Below are 20,897 nucleotides of genomic sequence, written 5' to 3'. Positions count from 1 at the left end.
GTAATGGTGCAGTCGACGTACGTATGACATCATATGAGGTGGACTTTGTGGGCCGGTTGACCAACTCTATCCCTTCTATCCTCTTCACCAGCCCAAGAACGTGTACTGGTTCTTCAAGATGGCTTTTAAATATCTTGAGCTGTTATCGTAATCTTGCAGCGTTCCCAGCTTCGTACATTTGTATGGAATTGTGCCATTTCATTAACCGTTTATGTGTTACAGCAGCAAGTCGGGGGTTTTGGTGCATTTTGCTTGTTCAGTGGCTTTAAATATTAAAACCCTGAGGGGTAGGATCAGGGAGTTGTGCACCCCAGTGGCGAAGACCTCTTTTGCCCAACTTATTGTTGCCTCTGTATAAGGGTCATAATGTACATTTCAGTTTTTCTTTGATTTTAGCAGAGTTCAACAATTTTTTAATCTCAATTTTAGACCCTTAGACCAGAGGGAGTGTGCGTGTGAGTCAGGGGTAGGCACCGGCATGGCTCATGGTGGACATTTACCGGGGTCTGTGATGATGTTCTATGGACCTTCACAAACCTTGCCGCGGACACGTTGCCTGTCGCTGGTCTGAACACTTTCATACAAAGCTCCCAGCAAGAACGGTGGGCTTCGGCTAGTGAGCTTACAATCTAAACAATAGCAAGCATTTTCATAAAAATGATGAGTATTTGTTTTTGTTGATTGTTCTTTGCTTTCATCAGCATGGCGGCGATCAAGGCTCTCCAGCAGTGGTGCAAGCAGCAGTGCGAGGGGTATCGAGATGTGAACATTACCAATATGACGACGTCATTCCGCGATGGTTTGGCGTTTTGTGCGATCCTTCACAAGCACCGGCCTGACCTCATGTAAGCGATTCCTTGTTCTAAGGGGTGTTTCACTAACGTTATTACCTCGGGGGGGGGGGGGGGGGAGCAATGGAGATGTGGAAAGTTGAGTCACGTAAGTTCCGCTGTGCTTAGTAGTTTTGTACAATTGTATAAACTTGCGGTCACTTAAAGACGAACTCCCAAACGTTTTTATTATTAGTATCGGATTAAAAATACATTTTGAACCATATGGCGCTGACTCCTTATCGTGCCGCCTTTGTGGAAAACGATAGAATGACTCTTAATCGCCCAGCTGGACGCGCCGAGTAATGAAAAACTCTGGAGGATTGGTCCTCGTGGTGTTTAAACAGGGAAAGTCACCCAAAAATATTACGTGACTGACAGCAATGGTGACCTTTATGTCTGCAGATATATAGGAAGTTTATGGGATAAAAATAGGTATTTGTTGACGTACATTACTCTATACAGCGCGGGGGGGGGGGGGGGTTATATGCTACTGTATCCAGCGCTGTCGCTTTCCCTTTAAATGAAACGCATTATATCCATGATGTACAATTCTAGTTTATATTGTACCTTGTCTGGTTGCTGCTAGTCTTATATGAGAGTTTTAATTAATTCAGTGTTTAGCTGTGACATCCATATACTAAATACACTTGCCAAGTAATCAGTGCTGGACGAGGAGCCCAAATTACTGGCCCTGGACTGTTTTGGAACTTAAGGGGGGGGGGCTGCATTGAGTTATCTGACCAAGTATCTCCCCCTCGTTGAGAGCAGGCCACCAACTTCTGGGAAACGGCCAAATGGTTGGATTTAGTTTGCTCAAAACACAAGACTTTTTTAAATATTACAGAGAAGCAACCATCATACTGGCAGAGAAAACCCAACATAAGACACTGACATGGGGTTGACCACACAAGCTGCGGTGGCTTGGCACTTCCGGTTATGCCACAATCGGAGGGACTGGTTGATTACCCATTGTCTAAGCCTTTCTCATAACCGCTTTGTGTTTTAACTGGCATAGATCTTGTTACAAACCTTTTCTGTTCTAAGGCATAAAGAACAGTAATCATACAGCAGAAGACATGACGGGTCTTATCGTTAAACTGCTTACATCATAAAAATGCCTCACGTTGGTTAAAGTCCTCTAGAAAAACATCACTTCTAGCTGCCACATTACAGCTGTTCCTCTGGATGAATGTGAATTCTTGTTTAAACGGCAAACCCTAAGAAGGAAAATAAATATTAACCCTGACTTCTAGGTTCGTGGAGCTTTCTATTGGCACGGAGATTTTTTTTATTTTAAATTATTTTAAAAAAGCATGAGATAATCTAAGAAAGTGTGATCTTTTACACATCGCTGACAATCGCACGGTTCGTCTTTGGGAACATTTCCCTGTTAAGGCTTTTAAGATCAACGGATTACGGCTAAACCCACGATGGCAACGGTCCAGCAGCCGGGAGATTATGTCCGTGTTACGGAAATTACGTGTTGAAAATACGAGACAGGCGTTACATTTTTGAGATTTGGTTGGCTGAATTATGTGATAATATACCCAAATGAATGTGGTATGTCCTTTTTACCTTGTGGGAAGCTGGAATAAATTGAGTGGAAATATGCACTTATTGGGTTTTTTTTTTGCCTTTAAGTTTCAAAGCCATTATGGAAAGGTTAAAAGAATCGGTGGTTCTTACATTGTGGTCTGCGAATCACTGGTGGTCACACGAATCTTTTAATATGATCTTTAGAATCAGAGCTTTAACCACAAGCCATGACTCTTTCAATGTTTCGGTGTCACATGACTTTACTTGTCAACTCGCGCTTGTTATTCACTAAAAGGAGAGTTGTGTTTTAGCCCTTTGACTTCACCATTCAATATGGAGGTCTAACCCCCAGTGAGCTTCTGCTGCAGGCCAGACCTTGATGGCCCTGGATGATGTATACTTGAAAGTGCCCTCACCCATTGAATTATGCATGATTCAGGGCCCTTCTTGTTGGAGAAACTTGCCAGTGTTGGCCCTTCAAAATGATTAGTGAAGGGAAAGAGGTCAACTCTACCCTTAGTGAGGAAACCCTAAACTGTCGTGAGAGGTAATGCAAATATTACAGGTAAAGTGTGAAAATAAAGGCATTTCCCAAAACGCTGAGGCATTCTATATATATTTAACCGGCAGTAATTTTAGGAGACACTGGTTCCTTACTCCTGTGTGTAAGTCATAAAGAGGAAAGTAATATTTGCTTTGTAGGTGTTCACTGACTGCGTTATCTTAATTGATCTAACATGTTGATTAACTGCTCAGCTTTCCATAGAATTGTGTGTTTTGTTTTTGGTTTTTTTTGTGTGTTTGATGGAAGACCTTACCTGTTCCCTAAACCTACCTATTGATCTTTTTGAATTTTTATTTTGGTATAAATTAAGGTTTTATTCTAAATGGGTCTATATATATATATATATACTGACTATATCAGTAGTCAGTCTATATTGTAGTACTAAATATTTCTATGCCTAAAGTGTGCATATGTGTGGGTTAGTGTGTATATCTAGTGAGTTATGGAACATTCTTAAGTCATCTTTTCTGGTTCGCATACTGAGGTCTTCAGAAAATGGAGCAAAGAATTCCTAATTAGTTCTATTTGTGGGGTTGGGAAATCCAGAAGTCGACAGGCCTTTCCTGTGTTTTGCAGAAAGGAATTCACTTAACGGGGCCGGTGGAAGCCATTGCTGATATGGCGCAGCTGTGCGTGTGGGTGAAGATAAGGGTTTCCGACATAAACAACAACAAAAACATATTTGACAAGAAGCTTCATGTAATTGAAAGGGACAGCCTTGTGCGCCATAGAGCCCTACAAATGAACACTCTATATTAAGGTACTTTTGTAGGTAAATGAATATAAATTCTCACCTATAGGAGAAGCTGAAGTACGCTGCCCTCCTAGTTCTATGTCTAGTTTTTATGCCACGTTTTATGCCACGTTCGCCCAAGAGAGGGGTTTGCACCCATACTTTTGTGGTCGGGAGGCTACCGCCCCTTGGACCTGCCGGCTTAGACCTGTTGCTGACAGTAAGAAATTGAAAAATAAAAATATGTTATTAAAATTCAAACGCCTTATTGTGACTTTTATGGCTGAAGAACGCTGTAATACACTCATACCCAGCAAACACTTCGAGCTCCTAGAAAAAGTGACAAAGGGATTTGGGTACAAAGAAGGGACTGTATCTCTTAAACAGGGACACTTGAGAGGCATGTGATAGTGTCTATCCGAAGATATATTCAACATATTATATGCCTGCCCATAAAAAAAAAAAAAGAATTCTGGTTTATCCTGTGAAATGTCTTAACTTTAGATCTTTCCGAATTGCCCGCAGCTGTTGTACAGAACACTGTTTCTTCTCCCAAGATTTGTCCCATGCAGCGAGTGATCATTTCTCCAGCGTGGGGGAGGCTGGGGGGGGGGGGGTCCTGGGGTTTGGCTCCGACTTGAAGCCCATGTTTGCTGCTTCCAGGAATGATGTGGCGGGGACTTGCATGAAATAAATCCACCGAGTACGGAGTATTGCGCAAGAATAAGGAATAAACAACTACTGCTTGTGCTAACAAAGCTATGGCTATAAATTTAAACGTGCAATTCAGACCTCCGTAAAGAATCGTTTCCAAAGATATATAGTCTTGCTTAGAAAGCCACTAATTAATAAATTAGGGCTCGGTAATCTTAATGGTGAAAAGAAATATCCTGTTTTGTCTACTTCAAATCGAGTCTAGCTCGTCAAATAGTCTTCCTGTTTTTTTTCCTTCTAGATGTTTGAAGTGACTTATCAAGTGTCCGTGTAATATGGCACATCTTATAATTTTGATTTTAATTAAATGGGTTTAGTATTTTTTTTTCTTCTCGATGTTTTGTTTAAACTAATAAGCAGTAGCAATGTCCGCATTGTTAGCGTGTCCTGTTTTTCTGGCTTGTATGATCCTTATCGTTTTGGTGTCCCCGACCTTCACATTACACAGCCGGGTTTTGCCGCGTCCGTATTGTCCGTGTAAGATACATTGTATTTCAGGAAGCACCTGGATGGACCTAAAGAAAAATCAGGGAACACAAATTGATTCAGGATGTGACTTCATTGTCACTGGTTTCAGAACCCCCGTTGTGATTAAAAGGAAAATTATATTTTATCTACAGAAACCTCTCTTCGCCAGGAGTGATTCCAGTCATCCGCAATGAACGCTGATTACATAAATAAAAATGTAATAAAATAATAATTAAAGAAAACTTGACATTTTTAGGGTTATGTATAGAAAACTGAAATTCCTGAGAATATTCCCCGGTCGGAGGTGAAACAGAAGTCTTGGAGAAAATAACAGTATTGTGATATTAGGGAAAAATGGATAGTTTACCCTCAGTGGAGCTACATGTGGGGGCTTAAGAAATTGAAAGTTATAAATATTTAAATATAAATATTTAAAGTTATAAATATTCAGATGGTGTTTGCTGAATCCCAACTCTGGTAATGTAGAGAGGCCTGGCCAGACAGGATTAGCAGACCCCACAAGCACCCCTCGCAAAAAGAAAGATACCCCAGTAAACAAAATCATACCAAACATTTGGAAGGGCCAGAGAGAGGCACTTTTGTTTTAGGGTATAGCTAGAGGCTTGGTAACTTTAATAGCTAAAGGTCACAAAGCTACATCACTTCTATATAACTTAGTAAGGCATTAGAAAAATAATACTGTCGTTTACTTGCACGCTTTTAATGTGTAAATACATGTGCTGTTTTTTTATTTATGTGATTGTGACTTTTTTAGGGCTGTGGAATATTCGTACCCATACAGGGGACATTTTTTGTGTTTGCCCCGGAGTCTCCGGGTGAAGCGCTACTTTCTTGGTCTCCAGGCCTGTTTCCTTTTTCTCTGGGCAGTGGAGTGCTGTTTGTTTTTGTTGCATTAAAATTAAATTCCATCTTCCTGTGTTTTTAACTTGCATTATTTTATTTTTTATTTTTCTTCAGAAACTTTAATTCTCTCAGCAAAGAAAATGTTTATGAAAATAACCACCTGGTAAGTTTGTTACCCTTCTGAACCCCTGTTCTACCTTCTGTACTTCTCGTTGGGACCCAGGCATTGTGAATGCGTCGGGAAGACAATATGTAACGTTAGAAAAGTAACCTTTTGAATAGAAGACTTTTCGTCTCCGCCGGACTTGTTTATATTCCAAAAGATAAATGTCTGCTAGAGAACGGAGCAGGTTATGGGAGAACAGTAGGCCTAATGGTGTCCACATATGGTCAGTCATAGAAGGGTTCTTCAGTGACTGACCATAAACCTTACCCAGTCCACCCTACTGGATATCGCACCGTACTGTACACGTCTCTTGGTTGGTCTATCACCAGCCATCTTGTCGGGAAGAATGCAAGGTTCCAAAGGCTCCTCTCAGGTATTGTGGGCCAGATTGGGCTGTCTAATGGTTCTGCAGAATAGATAAGAGTACCGACCCAGTCTTAAATGGAGCAGTACACAAACTATATACAGGGCCGGCCCAAGGCAAAATGCCGCATGCGGCGAATTTTAAAATGCCGCCCCCTCCCTTATCTACCCTTCCTCCCCCCCCTTGTACTTACCTTTCAGCAGTCCTGCGGCGAGTCTCCCTGTTCGGTCTCGGTGCCGGCTTGTAATGCTGAGCGCCGGAAATCTTCCGAACAGGGAGACTCGCCGCAGAGGAGAGAGAGAGAGGGGCGCCGAGCGGGTACTGACAGCTTGGTAAGCGAAAACCACTCGGCGCCCCTTTCTCTCTCTTTCGCTTTAAAAAAATAAAAAAAATTAAAAAAAAGGGCTTGGGGCGGCAAAGTGCCGCCCCTTCAAAAGTGCCGCCTGGAGCGGTTGCCCCACTCGGCTCCATTGTCGGGCCGGCCCTGACTATATATAAATATGTTTTAACGTTTCAGATGTAGCCGCTTTTAGTCGAGGGACTATTACGCATGGTTAGGTGGTTAAGTAACCTGTTAGATTGATTGCTGCATCTTACGCTTTCCCTTTCGTTTTTCCGTCAATGCTTATTAATTGCTTTCTGGAATTTCTTGGTGATTTCCCGAATGTCTTGTGATAGTTCTTCACGGATGACTTGAAATGTGTTTGCTATTTTCAAGTCAGGTTCAGGCTAGATTTGAGATTACATTATCGAGCTAGTTGCTAGATAACATCAGTCTTCCAAATTCAACTGTATCTTAAAGGGTTAAATTGTATGCTATGGAACTGCAATAGGCAAGTAATCTTATGGATTTACTTTGACGCCATGTAGTTACGAGTTACCTGTTTACCGAGAGTGGAGAATAGAAAGATAGACATTGAGTGCTGATAAGAACACTTACCAGGTGTCCGAATCCACGTGACCCCAAGGAGCAGCTCTACATGTGTCATATCTAATTTACCTAGACAAGACCAAGGTGCCAAAGAACTGTTTGGACTAAATCGGGACAGGTGATAACTATGATCTAGTTTGCCTGGAAATACATGCGTCCAGATGTCGCGCAGCTACCAATACAATATTCTGTATTTACAGTGGCTTTTCCACCATAGCCGTCTCATCACTGATCAGGTCTTTCTCTCTCTTTTTTTCCTCCCTCATTTCCTCCATTAAATGTGCCAGGCTTTTCGTGTTGCTGAAGAAAAACTGGGTATTCCAGCTTTGTTGGATGCTGAAGACATGGTCCAACTTAAAGTCCCGGACCGGCTCAGCATCCTGACTTACGTGTCGCAATATTACAACTACTTCCACGGCAGATCTCCCAGTGAGTATTTCGTACTGATCATCCTTCTGGGGGGAAAAGGGCCAATTTCTGGTAACTGTGCGGCTTCTCCCTCCCCACACTCAAGACTTTGAGAAGATAATGCCAAAAAAAAGGGCCAGTTGTCTCATTCTTGTTGGTTTTTTCTTAATTTTTGGCAAACGGGTAAATATTTTTCTTAGCGAGAGATATCCCAAATTTCAGAAACCCATGATATTAATAACAACAACCAAAGAAATGTAACAAGTCCCTGTTTGAGCAGGATTGGAAATCATGGGCCCCTGGGGATGAGAAGATATATATATATATTTTTTTTATATATATTTTTATGGGCTAAGAACAATGTACTTTGGCAACGGGGTCAATAAAGACTTTTTCTTTCCCATAAACTGTAGTTGTTCGCTGATCCGTTTGTAAACCGTTTGCTTCTGAGGTTAGTTATAAAGGGAGCGGCTGGACTTTATTCCCTGCTTTTTTTTAATGCTGGGAAACCCCAATTCAAGAGACTTTATCTCCCTGGAGGACTGCTTAAAATGTTTTCGGTTGTGCTGATAATACAAAGGGGCAGCTTTCTCCAAAACCACAGCGCAGAAAGGAATGTGCCCTCCGCTGACAAAATGACCTCTCGGTCTGGCCCCTTGTTCTGTTTGGGGTTTTTGCAGCCTTACATCACTTATGAAAGCATGAAAAGTAACCCCACCAAAATAAAATGGTAAATAATGCTTCTTTAGACAAAAAAAAAAAAAGTTGCTTTTAAAATCTAATTTATCTTAAGGATCCCATCCTACTTTTATTGAATTGTATTTGTAGAGGGTTGGCAGATTCTGTAGCGCTATTACAATAAGGCACAGTGAAAGTAAGTAAACATACTGCTACATAAGGAGAAGAGAGTCCTGTTCTTGGGAGCTTACAATCTATTAGTCTTAAGGGAGAGTTGCAGGTGACAAAGACTAAGGACAGGGGTGACTGGGGGCAATTCCTTGAGAATGGGCACGTCTCGGCTTCTACCCATTAATGTTTTTTTTTAAAAAAGCAGTGAACACATCTATTCATCACACGTGAAACTCACCGATCACTGCTTCTTGTAGTTGAGATGAAAATTTGTGTTTAGTGGAAAAAAAAAAACAACTTTGCTATTTCTTCTGTCCGCCATAATATGAAAATTGATCGTTTTTTTCCAGACCTTAAGAATTGTCAGCGTCGTCATTTTATGAAGCAAAGAAGAACATTCCTGATTCTGCATGTAATGAGGCGAGGGGCGATGTGATAGAAACTTTAAAATTCTTAAAGGGATTAAACAAAGTATAGGAGGGAAGTTTATTTAAGAGGAGAAATGTTAGAACAAGAGGAGATCATCAAAAACTGGGGGGGCAAGGGTTTACCAAGACGGTGGTAGATAAATGGACCAGCTTCCCATCAGAAGTGGTACAGGGTAATACAGTAAGGGAATGTAAACACGCATGGGAAGGGCATAAAACGTTTGTGACTCTGAGATAAGACCAGTGACTGATTACGGTTTGAGTCTTGGAAAAACGGGCAGACTAGATGTTTCTATGTAAATAATCATCAATCGTAAGAAATAGTTTTTGGCAAAATATATATATATTTTTTATTTTCTCTACGTCCAGCTTCTTTGCTTTCAGTTTCTCCTACGTAGAAGTGAAGCAATGTTCCGTGTCTGTTTGCCCCCAGATTCCCACAGCAGGGGGTAGAACACAAGAATGTGCCTATTGTTCTCGGGGTATCAATCACCATTTAACTCCCAGAATCCCCTGGTGCAAACGCGTTAGGTTGCTGTTGCGTTTCTGTGTATATTTTCCTTGGGCTTCTCTTTTTTTTGGTTGTTTGTTTCTTAATTTGTTAACTGGATTAGGGTGCGTGCTTCTCAGAAGGCAAATATTTTCCTGAATAAATACCAATGTTGTTTGAACAGAACTTGGCTGTGATTCTCCATAAAACTTGCCACGGAGGAGGTTAGAACTTGTTCTCTGTGCCTTCTCTGGCAAGATAAAAAAAAAAAAAAAAAAAAGACAAAAAATTCCTAATTCTAAATGTATCTTTTTTTTTTGCATACATGTTAGAGAATTACACAGTTTCTTATTCTCTGTTACGTTATTATGTTCTGAATACATCGATATGTAAGAATGAACCTCCGGAGTAAGAACATTAGGGTGACTTAATTATCCAGGTTAATGGCTTACCGGCTCAAACTGAATAAATATCCTAGCCATAAAGGCAGGAGGGAAATTCAGGGTCATATTTAGCCTTGTAAACAGAGAGATGTGTGTTTGTGGTTAATTGTTATACAGTTTGAGCGTTCTTCTGGCTAACTTACAGAAATCCCCTTTAGGGACCGATTTACTAGAGGTGAAAAGAGAGAAATACAGAAAGAGCTACTCTTTATGAAATTTTTCCATATATATATATTTTTTACCGTTTGGGAAAACAGAAATTCCTTCCGCGTTGACGTTTGTAATTTTGTTATGAACTTGGCCAAAGTCCATGTTGGGTTCGCTCAGGTAGACCTCATCTAAGCTCCCCCATTTACTGTGATTTGGGGAGGATTATACAAAATGTATATAAATCACCAAGTCCTGGTAAGTTGTTTTTTTTTCCTGATGTTCCACGTAGCTAAGCCATGGAAGCTGAATGTGTGGCTTTCTTAAATTTGGTAAAGATGATACCTTTATTGGATAACTGAAGTATAATGGAGTGCAAGCCTTCAAGACTATTTAGGCTTCTTCTTCAGGCATTTTAGATACTAGATAGTGTCAGAGGCTTGCAATCCATTATACTTTAGTTAGCCAATAAAGGTATCATCTTTACCAAATTTGCTCACTCTCTCGCTTCCTAAAATCAATACAGCACAACTCTATCACTTCCTCAAAAAAATTAAACTGTGTCTACCGATTAAAATAATCAAATCTGATTTTATTTTAAAATAATTTTACTTTTTTTTTTCTTTTTTTCCCCCCAGTTGGTGGCATGGGGGCGGTGAAACGTCCGCCACCAGATACCATCGAGGAGCCAATTGGAAAGAAAGTTACCAATGATATCCCACCGAGCACCAACCGTCCACAGCCTGCTCCGAGAAGCAACCCACCAGCATTAAAGGACAACTTGGTCATTGAAAACGCTCCTGTGAGAGCGGTAAGGAACCTTATTGACCAATTTAAATACCCACTTGCCCATAATCCTTTGCTGCACCAGTAGAAGTGCTCTGCCTAGCTATGCTGCAGATGATGCGGTTACAACCTTATGATGTAAGTGGTGTCTTCTCTCCAATTCAGGGAATAAGAGAAATTGACAGTAATGGATCAGTCAGCAGCAGCTGCACGCTCTGCGGAAAGCATGTCCATTTGGTCCAAAGGCATCTGTCTGACGGGAAATTGTACCATAGGAATTGTTTCAAGTAAGTCTTTCAAAGTAAAAGTATTGGAGGTTTGATGGGCTAGTAAAATATCTTGTTGGACTGCATTGCTGTTCAGCATCATTGCTTTATATGCTATATTTTCCCCGTAAAGGTGGAAACGAGTATTTGTTTTTTATTTGTTTTGAATATTCTGGTTGTTTTTTTTCTACATTCTTGCTAGATGTAAGCAGTGTTCACGCACTTTGCAGCCAGGAAATTATAAAATTGGTGATGACCCTGGCACCTTCATCTGTACAAGTCATCATCCCACCATCCCTTCACCGGTAACGGCCAACAGTAGTCCTTCTGGGCCATATAGACCTGCAGCAAGTGCCTTTACCAATAACCAGAAAAGCCCATCTGTCACAAGTCCGCTGGTACCCAAGGAGAATGACAAAACTCCAGTAAATAAATTTGTTCCAAACACCACAAACTCTCTTAATCACGAGCCAACTAATAGGACGGCAGTGGGTTTTGTAAGTAACAATAAAAACAGCTCAAATATCGGTATGAAAGCAGGACAAGGACCAGCTAGTAAAGTCACACCAAGCTTTCAAAAGGCAACTAATAAGGAAAGTTCAAGTGCAGCAAACACAGTCACTCCAGAGTCAACAAACAGGACAGAGGTGGGCTTTTTCAATGTCCACAAATGGAGTTCAAATGTCTCCAACGCATCTGAGTCTGAAAACACAAACAAAGCTTCTACTGGTTACACTAGCAGAAATGTCATTAATGACACAGGTCCTCGGGTCCATGAACAGGCAAACAGTCCAACCCCTTCTTATCTACAAACGTACAAAGGGAAAACGGATAACGCAAACTCTTCATTATCCGGCTCATCAAAGGAAGTCAAAAAAGAGCCATGGCAAACAAAGACTTCCAGTTCCACAAGTAACTCCATCAGTGTATTATCCAGCCCTGGTGGAAAGTGGTCATCTTCTCCAGTCTCAAAACATGAACCTCAAGACAGCGACTCTTCTACAAAGCCATTTTCATCAACTGCAGCCAAGAACAAGGAAGCTCGGGACAAGTTCTTCCAGGCAAGTCCTGCGGTCATTGAGCCAACAAACAGCAGTTCATCATCCGCCAAAGACACTCCTAAAGTTTCTAGTTCTAATGGACCTGGCAGATCTTTGGCTATCGGTTCGACATCAGGAACTTCAGAGGTGAACATGGAGAAAGACCGAGACAAAGCTAGAAGTTACCTTCTGAAAGCACTCCCTGGATCCAGTTCCCCAAAACCTGGAGGAGCTGAAAAGTCTAGCAGTGTATCCATTCCACAAAGGTAAATATTTCACTTTTAGCATCTGGTGTCTGATTTAATCTATAGTCAGACTAAATACATTGATGATACCTTTTAGCAGGTAATATTTTTATATATTTTTCCTCCTCAAGGAACCTTGAAGTTAATCAAACAGAATCCAAGACAGCCGGCCGCAAAGAGGAGCCCCAGAGACCTGTACCGAAAGAGCGTCAGACTAAAGCGGCCACTTCTGGTCCAGAGCCTCCTAAAACCACCCCGGTGTACACCTTCAGCAAGGAAACTAGCGCTCCAAATGCAGGGAAGAGTCTTGTTTCTACACAGACTGGTTTATCCGGTGCTGGTTCCGTTCCAAATGGTAAGTATTCTTCTTTGGTGCTTCCTCTCTTTCACTGGAGAAAGAAAAACATTATAAACAAAACTACATTTCCACTAGTCTCACCAGTCTACGCAAATGCTTTTAAGTGCGTCTTCGTGGAGACTTTAATTCTTGTTTTCTAATGAGGTTGATTTCACATTACAGCTCAAGTACCCAGCTCTAAAGTCTCAAAGTCAGAAGCCCCCGAAGACTGGAGATCTTTGCTTAAATCAGTTGAGAAGAGGCCCTCCATTCCCGGGTAAGTATGGGGCAACTGCACAGAATTGACATCTCAAATTACCCTCTTCGGGGAAACTTGATTATTAATGGCCCACCACAGTTTTGGATGTCCCTCTACTCCATAGAGTGAAACAGAATTTTCAGATGTTGTCTTGCAATGTACTGCGTGATTATCCAGCTTGTTCTGATTTGATATATGCCTTTCATGTCTTGGTATATATGTTTATTTTCTTCCTGTGATTGTTCTTTTGTCGTTGAACGTGTAATTCTATTTGATTGTGTCCATCTAAACGCGCTGACGGCCCCCTTGGCACAAACTTCAGTTCTTCTGCTTGAGTTTCCTTAAATAGCGTTGTCTGTTCATGGTATTGTGTATTTTCCGATTGATTAACTCCAGATTAGCTCTCCGCTCCCGCTTCTTACGAATGTGCTGAAATTCCATCTGTCAGACGGCGCGGGTTTTATATGGGATGAGACACACGTTTGCTTGCATGTGTCTGGGAAAGTCCTGGAAACTACCGGAGATCTGACCCTTTTGGGCAGCCGATAGAAGACAGAAACTCCTGTCTTCTAACGGGGATCCAATCTACAATCTGTAAAAAAGAAAAACTTCCTCTCTGCCAATTTTTTTATTTTTATTTATTTTTTTTTAAAAAGATTTGGGGAAAAAAGTGTAGTAAATTAGTTCGTACAATGGTAATATATACTCTTTTTGGCTCTATATATGTAAGTATTGATTATATGTTGAACAATTAAAGATCAGATGTGGCTAATCCTCTTTGAAATTATTTATTATTCATTTGGAGGCCCCACTATAGGCATTTTTCTGCAGAAAGAAATAACCACTGAGGGAAAACATAGTTCCTTCTTTAGGCCATGAAAAAAAAGGACTGTTATTATAGTTTTGTAAATCTTTCTTTGTATGTTGCTGTATGACAATGTTTTATGGGTGTTTGTGTATTTTTTTCTGTTTCCGTATAGTGATTTTTGTAAGGATAGATTTTTCAGCCAGTTAGTGAGGTTTACAACCATCCTTAATTGCATTTACGTTTTCAACAGGGCAATATTGGAAAAGGAAAAGCCTCCACTCCAAGACCAAGAAAAAACCTCTTCCCGAGTCCCGGAAAAAACCTCTTCCCGAGTCCCGGAAAAAACCTCTTCCCGAGTCCCGGAAAAAACCTCTTCCCGAGTCCCGGAAAAAACCTCTTCCCGAGTGCCGGAAAAAACCTCTTCCCGAGTGCCGGAAAAAACCTCTTCCCGAGTGCCGGAAAAAACCTCTTCCCGAGTGCCGGAAAAAACCTCTTCCCGAGTGCCGGAAAAAACCTCTTCCCGAGTGCCGGAAAAAACCTCTTCCCGAGTCCCGGAAAAAACCTCTTCCCGAAGTCACGATGCAACATGGCAGACAAAACCAACTTCGGTCACGACGACTGTGACGGTGAGCATCAATCCAAATCCATCTGGGAAGGAAAATAAACCTGTCCAGTTTGTCGTATCCCCTGCGTCACCGACTCAAGAAGGAAAACTGGATGAGAAAGGTAATTATTATTATTGTTTTTATTCTCATTCCTTTAAAAGGGGCATTTCAAACAAAACGTCTCTTTTTCTTTTCCATTTACTAGTCCTGCCTCTACAGCTCTGTTACAGAAGAACTACGTTAAGACATGGGGGCTAGACATGTCATGTTGGTGCCATTGGGATGGGCGATTCTGTTTTGGGATGATTGACCCTGTCTTGTGGTCTGACTCAACTGGGTCTTAGTGTTACCATTTACTATTTAAATCTGTTCCTGGAGGGGCTGCAGAGTATTTGATGGCAGATAGGAGAATGTTTCTTCGTTTTGTCTGCCATTGTCTTACCTGTTGTAAGAGCCAAAACCTTACTTGGTTCTTGTCTCATATTCAGGGTAGCCGTATGCCTGTTCTGTGTTGGCTTAAATTCCCTTACTGTATATACGCTGCCTCTTCTGCCGGAGGGTTGCTCCCCGTATCTACCCCCCTGTTAAGTAGTGGAGGCTGTGCTTTGCCTAGTCATGCACACTGTTCACTCCCTTAGAAAAAAATCCTGAAACTCCAGAATTATGTCCCTGCAAGATAGCGAAAGACGCCTACTTTGATAAAGTGTGCCTTGCTTGCAATTAACCCCTTCCGTGCTAGATGAGTGCGTTTGATGTTTATAATGTACCCTTTTTTACCTGTTACATTAAAACTAGCGCCCAAAAATAAAAACCCAAATCTTTTTGTATCGTTCTTAATCGCGAACTTAGTTCTGAAGGAGTCCTCGGAAAATACGTAGACTTCTCGGAGAGTTGGTCTCTGTCAGGGGATCGTGGTGAGAGGCGGCTCATGTTGAAAACGATGGAAATGCCGTTTTTGTTTTTTTTGCATACAAAAGCATGCACTTTGCCAGAATCCTTTTGCCCCTGCGTGGTGAGCGCATGAGAGTAAACCGGGGGAGCGGGGAATGCTTTGCTGTGTTTCGTGGTTGTTAAAGTTCCCAAGAACCTTGGTTTTCGAGTCCAAGCATGCAGTCCCTGCTGTGATGGTTATCTCCGCTTTGTAGATATCCGTTGTAAAATTCTGTTTTTGCCATCCTCTTCTGTTTGGAAACACCTGTGCGAACACGTACCACCTTCCGCAGAAGGCACGTGTTTGGAAATAAAACCTTTTGTGTTTGTTCTTCTATTACACGTTACAATGGTAGCAAATTTCTTTAAATATCTAACTTATGGTCGAAAAGAAATTGTTATTTTAAGATTTACACCACCAACTTATTCCACAAAATGTAAATTGTATTATTTTTCTGCTGGGTTCTCCGCTTATGTGTACAATGTGTATTTTTTTATTTTTTTTTTTATGTGATTTTTGCCCCCAAAACATTGATTTGCCAGTTGGTAAGCATGTTATAAGCATGACCTGTGTTAGCCTGCAGACCACGCATGAACATTTTTACCACTTCTTAATAGTTTTTATCTGTAATTTGAATCTTTATCTCTTTTCGACTCCTTTCAGCGTGGCCGACCGCTACGCCACCAAAGAAAAAGCTTCTTAAGGTCAACGTGGACCTGATCAGCGATTTGCCAAAAACAGAACAAAAATGGCAGGACGCGAGCGAGGAGCCCAAGCACCCTTCCTGGCGTTTCCACTCGAATAAAGAAGACAATGTGTCTTCCAAGAACACTGAGAACTCCGCGCCATCGTCTACAGGTAACTTAAGTACGCTGATTCGTCTGGGTATCTACACAACAGCTACGGTGCAGATTATTTTGTCCGTAATAGTACCTTCATATCGTAATATGGCCACACAACCTTCTGTGACCTGTGACGTAGCTGACGGCCATATTTGGTTCACATATATATATATATATATATATTTTTGCCTTTTTTTTTAAGCACAATGTCTAAAATGCGAACATCTTGCACTCCCACTCATTGCTTATGAAATAAATACCTTCACCTTTATCTGAATATTTAATATATATATTTAACATTAATATTTTGTAATATAATCTAGTTTTTTTGGTGCAAAATTCCTTTAAGACTGTGCATGACTGATTATAATGGTGAATGTAATTTAATCAACAAATGAAAGGAATAGATGAAGAAATTGGGTTATTACTGTGTTGGCCCCCACTCACTACTTTATTATAATATAGGCTAATAAATGTAAAAAAAAAAAATACCGGTATATATTTTCCCAAATCTGCACTTTTTTAAAAAATATATATATTTTTTATTTTTTTAGTTTTTCTATGCTTAGTTGTTTGCTACTGAACAAACGCGCAAAAAGAAAAGTATTTTCCGCGCATGCCCTCCCTTGCCTTTGGCCGTGTGACAGATTCTCCTTTAAAATGTTTTTTTTTACGCTCCCTTAGCAGATGTAAAGTGTACCCGGCAGACAAGACCTGAGGTCGCTGCATGCCTTGCGGTGACGTGAGGTGTATAATGCCTTGCTTTATAACATGAAAAACCTCCCTGTCAGCCTCTCCCTTCTGAGTCACGCTCGCTGGAAAATCTCAGCACGTGTCGGATCTTCCCTTCGTCAACGTTTCTTGCTAAATTTAGAAGAAAATTATTATTTACCGGTGTTTATTAATACAACCTAATTTCAATACGGGAAACTGCACAGCACAGATCTCACCTGGGGAGAACAAGTGAATACATATGTAGCATTAAGTAATTAATTGGAATGATTGACATGAATTTATGAGTTCTTTTAATTTTTTTTTTTCCAGTTAAAATATCCAAGTTTTTATCACAAGACTTGTCGGAAAATGGAAGGGCTCCGTATAAGGTTAGTACAGGTATAGGTGTTACTGTAGAAGGAGATGTCCTGTATAGAAGAATAAGATAAGAAAAGAACTTATAGTGGTCTGAACTTATCCTATGAGTTCCAATGGGAATGCTATATACTCCCAAATTCTAAAGCGTAATTAGAGATTTATCAGAGGCACAAATGACTTCCTTGAGTAGGGGAGAAGACTCTAAGGTAAAAATCCATTTTTAAGACAAAAGGGGGAAAAAAAAGCAAATTTACTTGTTACTCCCTGTCTGTTGACTTTGAGATGAGAGCAACTTGGTTGTCTCTGAAGGACTACCTGATCACGTATAGCAACTTATATGTATGTGTTCTATAGGCTGATTAGAGATACGATATGTGAATTGGTGTGTGTGTATATTTATATATATATATATATATATATATATATATAATCTCTCTGAAAGTATGGGGTTGAATAGCTTATCGCATATTAAAACCTCCGCAGAGACATTCAGAATACATCCCAGAAGATGAAATCCAGCAGAGACTGCAGAAAATAGAGCAGGAGCTGGACGTCCTGGAGCTGCGCGGCGTTCACATGGAGAAAGAGCTGCGTAGCAGCGATGGAGGTGAGGCTACGTTTTGTTGATAATCACGTCTTTAACCGGCGGTGCTCAAACCATATAGTGACGGGAAGTAGTCGGGGTCCATGTACGATTTTGTCGTGTGGCTTAACCATTCTTTTGAGGATGTTAAAAGTAGGAAGTGGACAAACCATTCACCAAGAAACTGTCTTGTTCCACGCAGATGACTCGGAAGACGCGCTCATGGTGGACTGGTTTAAACTCATTCACAAGAAGCAGCTGCTGCTCAGGGAAGAATCCGAATTAAACTACATGTAAGTATCGGCCCTTCACACCATTATTTTGTAGCATGCTGGTAAGCGCCATAATAGATCCTTTAAATCTTGTTTTTGTAACGTTTAAAAATACCACTACTGGTCCCACGATGCTAATAAACCAATAAATTATTTTATAATCTGTGTCCATCTTATGTTTCCGAGTTCAAATTGTTCTGTGATGCACCACTTGCTTACCCATTGTACAGCACCCCAGAATATGATACCGCTATATAAATCAATAAATAATAATAACTTCACGTTTTGTTAAGGAGAACATTCCAATTTTTTCCAATGTTCCTAATATTGTCTTAAAAAAAAAAAGTGATGTCTATATACCTGAAATGAAGTTTACTACGAATACTTTGATCAGCAGCCAAACCGAGCGAGTTTCCTCCGGTTCCTAACGATCGATTTGTTAACGTTTGCAGTTCCAGGACGCAGATGTTGCGGAAGCAGCAGCACGAAGTAGAAACGGAACTCCGGAATTTGATGAACAAACCCGGTAAGCGAATGAACGGCTGGGACGGGCTGTGTATATAAAGGGAATGAGGTGAGCGGGGGTATGAGTGACGGCCAAAGAAAAGGTAAAGAAAGCCCTGGGGTGCAATGCAAAGTGTAACCGCGCCAGCAAATGGAATTAGAAAAGGCTCGCCCAACGCTAAAACAGCACAGTCCATTTTTTATTTGTTACTTGGGTGGGACGACATCTTCTGAACGTCCCTCCCATTGTGTATTAATACACAATAATAATATATATATTAATATTATTTATTTAATGTAGGTACCATACGTTCATTAAAATCTTACCAACGTTTTTATCTATTTTTTCCAGACCACCAAAAGACCACGAAGGATGCGCAGCTGGAGCAGGAACTGCTGGATAAGTTATTGTTGCTTGTCAATGACCGCAATGAGATTGTGCAATGTCTGGATGAAGACAGGATCCGGTAAGACACGGCCTTCGCACGTTGCTTTACAATCATGCATGTACATTACGTACGGAGCCATAGATTGAGTGAAGTGTATGAGAATATGCTCACAATATGTGCATGTAAGACTGTATTCTAGGGGAAATCATGTTAAAACACGATTTGAAGAAAGGTTGCATTATTTAAATTAACTGCTTTTTTTTTTTTTGTATTTTATGATCATTCTAATTTACCGCAATAAAAACTCACAGAATAAATATTTCATCACTCATCCGGGTCATCACCTGGCTGGTCTCCTTAATGGAACATTCAGCCATCGTATGTACTTCTTTGCGCAGAATCGCCCCTTTTTCCAGCACCCGGATATTTTCCGTAGGCGACACAATTCGGCCAAACACCTCTCCATGCGCGTACTTACTGGCCATACGTACCGGCCCCTGCTCTGCAAACGCTGCAGACGGGAAGTCAGCGGTACATCAGATAAAGTGTAATTCCGTTTTCACTTTAAGGGTCACTTCCCTGGCACAGCGTTTAGCAAAATAGTTTTAATAAAAGCAATCGGTGTAATTGCTCAGATTGGAGATTGGTGACAGCCTGTGGCAGGGTCAGCATTTTCTAATCAATCTCCTAAATGTTCTCTCCTATCTCCTTATCACCGAGCAACCCAACAATTTGACAATATGGGAGAAAGAACTTATTGAGGAAGAACAATCATGTAGATCATGAGAATTTAGGATTATTTATTGTACGGAACGGTGAAACCTAAGATTTGGAAAATGAAATAAGAAAATCTGCATGAATGTATTCATTCCTTCACTCGAATCCTCCACTGTCCAAAAACGCATTATTATTTTTATTTCCACCCCAGGGAAAAGGAAGAGGATGAAGTCATAGAAGCAATGATACAAAGACATTCAGGTAAAACTATTTCAGTTCCTTGTTGCATGTAAGACAATAATTTGTTTTTCAGCCATGATTTATTTTCATTATGTCACTATGTATACTCACAGGGACAGAGAAAGTAGATATATTCTCCCTGGGAGAAACGCCTGGCTGCTTACACTAAATGTGCCCAAAAAAAAGTTTTTTAATGATCATGACAAATACTGTGGGATCCTGACATCATGTCATAAACGTTTTATCTTATATTCATTTAAAGCAAGACGTGCTGCTCTCCATTAGTTAAAGCCGTTGCCTTTCATTCAGCAGTTAAGAACCATTCGGCCCTCGTCTTGTCTGCCTGTTTTTCCTGATGTTTTTTTAATTAGCCGTTGATCTCGTCTTAGATTCAGGAGCCGTATGTCTATCCCATGTATGTTTAAATTCCCTCACATGCTGGAAGGCTGATCCGCTTATCTACCACTTATGTAAAACAGTGTAACAATATATTTGTATGATACAATTCACATCTTACAACTCTCTGTATTTTTTTTCCTGCTGAACCTCACTTTTTTCCCCTTGTTTTTAGATACCCACCAGAAAGAGGAGAGTCCAGACCCTAGTACTAAGAGAAGGTCCCGATTCAGCTTTTCTGGGCTATTTAAACCGAAAGATAAGAGCAATGCATAGGAGAGGCCCCTCTCCTCCTTAGAACCCTAAGAAAGTTCAACTTCCCAAGATACATGTGCATTACTTTATACTGACACGCTGGAACACAACCGTGTTCTAGAAGGAATACGACGCAAAGTGCCATTGTACTCTTTGATGAGTCACTGATGATGTCATGCAGTAAAGAAGACATTTTATATATGTTTAGAATATGTTGGCCAACTACTGAGACCGCCTCAAATAACCTATGGCCTACAGTGACTTTAACCTTGGACCTTCAGGACTCCTAGGATACAAACGCATAAGTATATTTGAAACATACCATGTGGCTAATGGATTCAGAGTTTTGGCACCCATTTTTTTTAGGGGTCTCGTTTACTCCTCTTGATCA

At 40.7% G+C, this 20,897-nt stretch overlaps 1 protein-coding gene across 1 annotated transcript; it reads left to right on the top strand.

The window, feature by feature from the left end:
• The first annotated feature begins 702 nt into the window (after positions 1-702).
• Positions 703-20,527, top strand: LOC149283534 (MICAL-like protein 2). The gene is made up of 16 exons (XM_089497476.1): positions 703-845; positions 5,828-5,876; positions 7,462-7,603; positions 10,578-10,750; positions 10,891-11,012; positions 11,194-12,297; positions 12,408-12,631; positions 12,797-12,890; positions 13,931-14,406; positions 15,880-16,066; positions 17,636-17,757; positions 17,936-18,026; positions 18,458-18,531; positions 18,862-18,976; positions 19,827-19,876; positions 20,427-20,527. Exons 1-16 carry the CDS (start codon positions 703-705, stop codon positions 20,525-20,527), a joined length of 3,267 nt encoding a protein of 1,088 aa, XP_089353602.1.
• Positions 20,528-20,897: the final 370 nt, after the last annotated feature.

The sequence above is a fragment of the Sceloporus occidentalis genome, unplaced genomic scaffold (genome assembly GCF_023333645.1).
Source record: "Sceloporus occidentalis isolate IW3139 unplaced genomic scaffold, rSceOcc1.0.p SCAF_103, whole genome shotgun sequence".
NCBI lineage: Eukaryota > Metazoa > Chordata > Lepidosauria > Squamata > Phrynosomatidae > Sceloporus > Sceloporus occidentalis.
Note: the sequence above shows the minus strand (reverse complement) of the source record. Positions and strands in the feature narration are given on the sequence as shown.

What these genes read in the sequence shown, in the direction of transcription:
- LOC149283534 (XM_089497476.1), top strand. Translation starts at nt 703, where the DNA reads ATGGCGGCGATCAAGGCTCTCCAGCAGTGGTGCAAGCAGCAGTGCGAG. An exon ending in TGCTGGTTCCGTTCCAAATG is followed by an intron (nt 12,632 to 12,796) that starts GTAAGTATTCTT and finishes TTCACATTACAG; the next exon opens with CTCAAGTACCCAGCTCTAAA. An exon ending in GAATTTGATGAACAAACCCG is followed by an intron (nt 18,532 to 18,861) that starts GTAAGCGAATGA and finishes TATTTTTTCCAG; the next exon opens with ACCACCAAAAGACCACGAAG.